Genomic DNA, 7,894 nt, shown 5'->3' with positions numbered 1-7,894 from the left:
ACTTTTGTGAATTATTTTATTCCCATAGCTTGACATGATATACAGGCACTTGGGCCAACGAGGTGGCACAGGCCACTGGCTCCTGCCTGAGTCAGTTGCTCACCTTCAAGCCCTCTGAGGATTAGTGCTAGTAATGTCACACACAAAATGGAGAGCTGGATGGGGGATGGGAAGACAAGAGGGGGAATCCACGACTGTCCCGGGGCTTCAGATGGCAGCAGCCTGGGTTCCCTCAATCCTGGCGGAGCCTGGAGCTGCTGTTTCTGAAAATCCCACACTGGGCAGTCGGACCCTGAATCCACCTTCTTCCCGGTCCCTACTCCCACTCCGGGCCTTGGGGCTTAAGGACACCCTAGGAAAGCGGAATTTGGGTGACTTCTCTCCAACTGGGGACTTGGAGGATGCATCACTCTCCTGTCCCTTAGAGACTTTAGAAGGAGAAGCCAAGCCTACGCGAGGCAAGCGGACCCTGACCCGACCCCGGCGACCGGAAGCCCCTTCCCCACTGCCTTCTTCCTCCTCTTCAGGACTAGGAGAGCCTTCTCCAGAGACCGACTCACTTTGGCTGAAGCCCACCCGGGGTAGCCTGAGCTTCGGACTCTTAACCTTTTCTCCAACTTCTATTCCCTCCTTCGCCTTCGCCAGACCAAACAGGGGCAGCCGAACCTTGAGTTTGTGCCCGCCATCTCCATCACCCTCAACCACCTGGTACTCAGCGTGGCTACTCACTGGTGAGGTGAGTTCCACATCGGGCAATGAGAGGTGGAAGGTGCTGCGCTGGGCCTCAGGGCCCTGGGGCTCAGCACCCTCTCCTTTGCTTCCTGTCCCCAGTGTGGGCAACTTCAGCTTTAACCCACCCTCACTCTTGGCTGCTTCGCCAGCCTGGGCTTCATGGCCCAACCCCACATCCAGCTCTAGCTGGGGCACTGTCACTGTGGGCATCTTGAAGATGCCCTCACCTACTAACAGATCACCACCTGCCACCTGAGTTCCAGGCAGCTCCAGCATCACCTGTGGCACCTGGACCCTAGAGCCTGCTGTGCCCTCTGCAGAAGGGGCTGTGATCTCAGGGCCTGCCTCCCCAAAGCTGGCCAGTTCCACCTGGGGCAAAGAGATACCTAGTGTGGGCACCCTCTGAACACCCTCCTGGCCCTCTGCAACCACCTGCCTAGTGGTGGACACCTGGAGGCCTGATGGCTTCACTCCACTGGTGACCTTCTCTGTCTCCTGAGCTCCTGGTGTGACCAATTCCACCTCAGGGATCTTTAGCTGCCCAGCTATGGCCTCCAGCTTTTCCCCCGGGCTGGCACGTCCATCCTGTGTTTCTGCTTCCTTTCCTCGGGACAGCCCGAAGGATGGCATCTTCAGCCTGGGCATCTTCACCTTCCCATCCCAGCCCCGACCCTTGCCCTCAAGCTCAGCCTCCCCTACCACTAGTACATCAGCCTCAGAGTCCCGGCCTTTCACCCCAAACTTGGGCAGAGCAAATCTGGACGCTTTAGGCTTGCTATCAGCCCCTGCTACTTCCGCCTTGCCTGAGGGCAGTTGAGCGTCCAGACTGAGTTGTGGGATGGAGAGATCGAGGGCAGGCAGCAACCCTGCTTCCCCAGCTCCCTTGGCTCCAGCTTCAGTCCCTGCTCGAGCTTTGGGAAGTGAGATGGCAAACTTGGATACCTTCAGCTTGGTGGCTCGCCCAGGCCCCTCCACCTCTGCCTTGACAGCTTTGGGCCCTGAAAGTCCGAATTTGGGCAGAGAGAACTTGGAAGTGGGTTTGACTTTCATCTCCACCATCTCTAGCTGCTCTTTCTCAACTTCAACTGTGGGCAGCTGAGGAGTGACAATCTCCACAGAGGGTACGCGGAAGCCCACCTCTCCAGCACCCACTGCCACCTTGGGGCCCTCTGGCTTCTCCGCTTTACCCGAGACAGCTTCTTGGACTTGTCCCTCCAGGCCCAGGGCCCCAGGCAAGTCAAGCTCCACAGAGGGGAGAGTAAGGGAAGGGACACCAGCATGGGCCGCCTCAGGGCCCACCTCTGGCTGCAGACAGGGGAGTGTCATGAGTTTGTCTGGAACCTCAATACCTGCCTCCCCAGGTTTGCCCACTTTCCCCAACTTGGGCAATGTCATCTTGGGCAACTTGAAACTAAATTCAGTCCCTTCTGCCTGCTCTGCCCCTGAAGATCTCCTCTGTGCCTCAGGAACCTTGGACAACTTCATCTCTGACACTTTGGGAAGATGCACCTCTGGGACCTGTGACACTTGCATCTCGGGCAGTCGAATGTCCGACACTTTGGGCAGTTGCAGCTCTGGAAGGGGCACATCGGGCACTGCCATCTCAGGCACTTTGGGGAGTTTTATTTCTGGAAGCTTCATTTCAGGAAGTTTAATGTCAGGCACTTTGGGCAGCTGAACTTCTGGAAGGTGAATGTCGGGCATGGTCATCTCAGGCATCTTAGGGAGTTTCATCTCTGACACTTTGGGCAGCTGAACTTCTGGGAGGCGAACATCAGGCACGGCCATCTCGGGTATCTTTGGGAGCTTCATCTCGGACATTTTGGGCAGTTGCAGCTCTGGGAGGTGGACATCAGGCACGGCCATCTCGGGCATCTTTGGGAGCTTCACCTCAGACACTTTGGGCAGCTGGACTTCCGGGAGTCGTACTTCAGGCACAGCCATCTCGGGCACCTTCGGGAGCTTCATCTCTGGGAGCTTCATCTCTGGAACTTTTGGGAGCTGTACATCTGGAAGGCGTACATCAGGCACAGCCATCTCAGGCACTTTCGGGAGCTTCATCTCTGGGACTTTCATCTCAGGGACCTTGGGCAGCTGCACTTCCGGAAGGCGAACGTCAGGTACAACCATCTCAGGGATCTTTGGAAGTTTCATGTCTGACACTTTGGGCAGCTGTACCTCAGGGAGTTGCACATCTGGAATGGCTGCCTCGGGCACTTTGGGGAGTTTGACCTCAGGAACCTTAGGGAGCTTTACTTCAGGCCCTTTGGGTGCCTTGACCTCGGGCCCAGCCACACCAATGCCAAAAGAGGGCATCTTGAGGGTGGGCAGCTTCAGCTTGCTCTCAGTAACAGCTTCGGGGCCAGAGGGCCGGGGTTCCAGGAGAGAAAGCCCAAAGGTGGGCATTCGAAGTCTGGGACCCTTTGCTTTGGCCTCAGGGCTGCCCTTGACTACCTTGGCTTCAGTAGCTTCCTTCCCTCGAACCCCAAAACGGGGGAAACTGAGACGGGGCATCTTGAGGACCACTTCAGGAACCTCTCCCTGGGCCTCCACCTCTGCACCTGGCAAAGCCAGGTCCACCCCCACAGACGGAGCCGCCACATCCAGGGTGAGGACTTTTACCATTGCAGCCCCTTCCTGGGTGTCCAAGCATGGAAGTGTGGGAAGAGTGGGTAGAGAGGGGAGGGTGGGGAGTTCTACTTGTGGAACCTGGATTCCCGTGGCTAGGGGCTCCACAGCCGGTGCAGCTGGGGCTCCTAGCCCAAGGGTTGGCAGGTGAAGGGCAAAGCCACTTGCTGCCTCTGTTGATGGGGTCCCCTTGGGAACTGAGACCTGAGGGACACCCACCTCAGCACTAGGCAGCCGAGGAGTAACTAGCTCTATCTGAGGAGCTGTGAACCCAGCTCCTGTGGCTGCCTCAGCCTCTGCCTTGGCCTTCCTTGGGGGAGGAGCAGCAGCAGCCATTCGGGCTACCTGGGTCTCTTCAGCTACTTCTCGGACACGTAGCCGAGGCAGCTGGAGCCGTCGACGGGCAGGGGCAGCTGGGACAGGTCCCTTGACAGCCTCAGCTTTGAGACCCCGACGCAGTCGGGAGAACTTGGGAAAAGAGAACTCGACGTCAACAGGGGCCAAATCTGCGGGGGTCCCCAGGGCCCCAGTCACCAGCTTCTTCTTCTTCACAGGGGACAGACTCTGGATGTTCTGAGGAGAGAGGAGAGAGGCAGGAGACTGTGGGACAGTGGGAGGCTGGGAGAAGACAGAAAAATAGCCCACCTAGTATACCAGGCTGGGAGAAAATAGAAAAATAACCCACCTAGTATACTAGGCTGGGAGAAGACAGAAAAATAACCCACCTGGTATACCAGGCTGGGAGAAGGTTTGGGGTAGGGTATACCCTAAAACACATCCACCTTCCTGCCTGTCGCTTCATCCCAGGAAAGCAATGACAGTCATTCAGAATCTCAAAGTGAGTGGATAGGGGTATGGCAATGGGAACTCAAAAATTCTGGGCCGTTATTCTGGAATTTCCCCAACATCCTTATTGTACAGATGGGGAAACTGGGACCCAGAGAGAAAAAGAAACTTGGGTCACTCAGTAACCCAACAGAGTTGGGCTTAGAATCTGGTCGTCCAGGACTCCATGACCCTCAATGAACCCAGGTTGCTTGGTGGGGATGGGTGAGAACCACCTGCTGATAGGTGCACCCTTTGACAGGAGTGGAGTTTAGGAGCAGAGGGCAAATTAGTGTTGGGTTAGTGACAAGACAGAGGGCCAAAGTGGGCCACGGTGGCAAGGAGTAGGGTTTACGGCGCAGTGACCGGGTCACTGGGGCTGTCCTGGACCGGGACCGGGCTAAGCACGCGTACCAGCTTGGCCACTTTGGCCCGCGGGCCCTTCATCTCATATCCAGACACCGTCCCGGGCCGCAGTGCCAGGTCCCCGGTGGGCACAGTGCGCTTCAAGCAGAAGGAAACCTTGTAGGGCTCGGCGCATTGCAGCAGGCGAAGTGCATCCTCGTATTTGAAGTTCTCAAAGAACACACGGGCACTCAGCAGCTGGTCCCCTGAAAGCGAAGTGGAGGTGGGTCTGGAGTGAGTGTCTCCTGACTCCACCCACAACTTGGGCCTGCCCAGTTCCTAGGAGTCAACCAAGAGAGGTCCAATCCCAGATTTTTTTTTCTTTTTTTTCTTTTTTTTGGTTTTTAGAGACAGGGTTTCTCTGTGTAGTCCTGGCTGTCCTGGAACTCACTCTGAACTCAGAAATCCTCCTGCCTCTGCCTCCCAAGTGCTGGGATTAAAGGTGTGCACCACCACTGCCCAGCCAAATCCCAGATTTTGACCCTGCATATCATAGGCCTCTGGCTTGAGAGGAAATTTCAGAGGTTAGGGCTCTAAGAGCAGAAACTGGTCCCATTGGCCTTAGCCCCGCCCCTTTCCGGAAGGAACCAATCCACTCAGGCCACTTACAGTTGCCTCTCAAGTCTCCTTTTCCATCCTCCTCATTCAAGAGGGTTCCTTGTGAGATCAGAATCAAAAAGTAGCATCCTTGAGCACCCACGGGGGTTTCATGTAACTCAGTTCACTATATAGCCGAAGATGATCTTAAACCCTTGCCCCTCTGCTTCCACCTCAAGTGCTAAGATTACAGGCATTTGCCACCACACCCAGCTGTGGGTTCTGAAGTTGATAGCCTATAGGAGGTGCCTATACAAATGGTTCCTTCCTCAGCTTCTTGAACTCATAAGAGTATACTTTTGAAATTGGAGATGTAACGCTGCTACAGAGTGCGCTTGCCTAGTACGAGGGTGCCCTGGGTTCAGTCTCCAGTCCTACACTGCCGTAATACAGACACACCGACAGAAGATTTAGACTTTGAATTGTCTTTGCCTAGACACACTAGCCTCAGTTTAACAGAGATCCACCTGCCTTTGCTTCCCAAATGCTGGGATTAAAAGAAGTGTGTTGCAGCCGGGCAGTGGTGGCGCACGCCTTTAATTCCAGCACTTGGGAGGCAGAGGCAGGCGGATTTCTGAGTTCGAGGCCAGCCTGGTCTACAGAGTGAGTTCCAGGACAGCCAGGGCTATACAGAGAAACCCTGTCTCGAAAAACAAAGAAGTGTGTTGTTACACTTGCTCTCTTCCCTGCTTTTAATGTATGTCGGTGTATGCACGCTTTGTTATGCCGATGCTCTCTGAGGCCAAAAGAAAACATCACATACCTTACAGCCAGAATTATTAGTGGCTGTGAGCTACCTGACATGGGTTCTGGGAACTGAACTCAACACTCTTAACCATGGACCATCTCTCCAGCCTCTGGTAATACTCTTTATTGTGTCTGTTTTTTTGTTTGTTTGTTTGTTTGTTTTCGAGACAGGATTTCTCTGTATAGCTTTGGCTGTTCTGGAACTCACTCTGTATACCAGGCTGGCCTGGAACTCAGAAATCTGCCTGCCTCTGCCTCCCAAGTGCTGGGACTAAAGGCGTGCACCATCACCGCCTGGCTAGTGTGTCTGTTTTAATATTTATTTTATTGTTGTTTATGTGGGTGTATGTATGCATGCGTGTGTATTTGTGTTTGTGCGAGTGTGTGTGTATGTGTGCATGCGTGTTTGTATATGTGTACATGTGTTTGAGTGTGTGTGTGTGTATATGTGTGAGTGTGTGTGTGTGTGTGTGTGTGTATTCTGGCTCCCACAGAAACCAGAGAGAGCTTCAGATTTCCTGGAACTGGAGTTACAGATAGTAACAGAGCTGCCCAGCAAGGGTGTCTCCCTCCAGCTAGTGTCTTACCCACTGAGCTATCTCTCCAGCCTCTGAAGCTGGCTTTCCCTGTATAGCCCAGGCTGTTCCTGATCTCTTTCTCACTATAACTCCAAGGCTAGCCTCGAACTATCAATCCTTTTGCCTCAGTCCCCTGAGTACTAGGATTATAGTACTCCAGTTGGGGAATTTTGTGAAGCTTAGTAAGATGTCTATTTCTGACACCCACATTTATGCTTCCATCCTTGAATGCTCCCCTTTACATTTATAAGTGGTCCCCTAATCTCTGCAGGGGATTTTAAGTTTTTAAGCACTACCCACCCAAGTATTAAAACTGTGAATGTACAAATCTCATGTAAATATTATATTTGCATAAGACCTATATACATCTGCCTTGCACTTCCTGTACTACAAATCACCTCTAGGTAAAATTTTGGAGTTTTATTATTATATTTTAATGGTTTTTGTTTGTTTGTTTGTTTTTAATGTATGCAAAGTCTATCCTTGCGAGTCTATGCTCCACATGTGAGCCTGGTGCCAATAGAAGCCAGAAGAAGGTGTTGGATCCCCTGGGACTAGAGTCAGACACTTATTGTGAACTACCATGTGGCCACTAGGAATAAAATCTGGGTCCAATGCCAGGCATTAGTAATGCTTGATTTTAGTCCCAGCACTTGGGAGGCAGAGTCAGGCATAGCTCTGAGTTTGAGGCCAGCCTGTTCTACAGAGTAAGTTCTAGGTCAGCTAGGGATACACAGAGAAACCCTGTCTCAAAAGAAAAAGAAAAGAATTATCATCATTATTTTCCTCCCCCTCCTCGTCCTCGTCCTCCTCCTCCTCCTCCTCCTTCTGATCCTCTGGAAGAGTAACCAGCACTCTTAAATGCTGAGCCATCTCTTCAGCCTAACTTTCTAACTTTTGGGTTTTTTTTTAATGGTGCTGGAGATTGAACCCAGGGTCTTATGCATCTAGACTAATACTCTACCACTGAGCCACACCCCAAGGCTCTCACCTGTGAACTCTAGGCAAGTGCTCTACCACTGAGCCAGTGCCCTAGTCCTCTTTTCTCTATCTTTGAGACAGGATGTTACTAAGTTGCAAAGGCAGACCTCGAACCTTCCATTCTTCTACCTTGGACACTTAAATAACTTTGTTTGTTTGCTTAATACAAAATCTCCCTGTGTGGTCCAGACAGCCTTAAACTCAAGAATCTCCTGCCCCCTCCTGCCCCAGCCTGCCAAGGGCTGCTGGGATGACAGGCCAAGCACCGCCAACTCCAAATTATATATGATACAATGTAAATGCTATAGAAATAGTTGTTCCTTTGTATTTTACGATTTATTCTTACTTTGTGTATTTGAGTATTTTGTTTCCACGCATGACAGTGCAGTGCCCAGAAGAGG

At 52.6% G+C, this 7,894-nt stretch overlaps 1 protein-coding gene across 1 annotated transcript in view; it reads right to left on the bottom strand.

Moving 5' to 3' along the window:
- Prx (periaxin) overlaps positions 1-7,894 on the bottom strand; it is a 20,598-nt gene continuing 12,704 nt past the window's right edge. Inside the window, exons 6-7 of the mRNA XM_031385838.1 lie at positions 4,600-4,796; positions 1-3,933 (exon numbers count right to left, since the gene is read on the bottom strand). Coding sequence (XP_031241698.1) covers positions 208-3,933; positions 4,600-4,796 — 3,923 coding nt within the window. The 3' untranslated portion in view covers positions 1-207. The remainder of the gene's footprint in view (positions 3,934-4,599; positions 4,797-7,894) is intronic.

Source organism: Mastomys coucha, unplaced genomic scaffold (assembly GCF_008632895.1).
Source record: "Mastomys coucha isolate ucsf_1 unplaced genomic scaffold, UCSF_Mcou_1 pScaffold21, whole genome shotgun sequence".
Lineage (NCBI taxonomy): Eukaryota > Metazoa > Chordata > Mammalia > Rodentia > Muridae > Mastomys > Mastomys coucha.
This window is presented reverse-complemented; position numbering and strand designations above follow the sequence as displayed.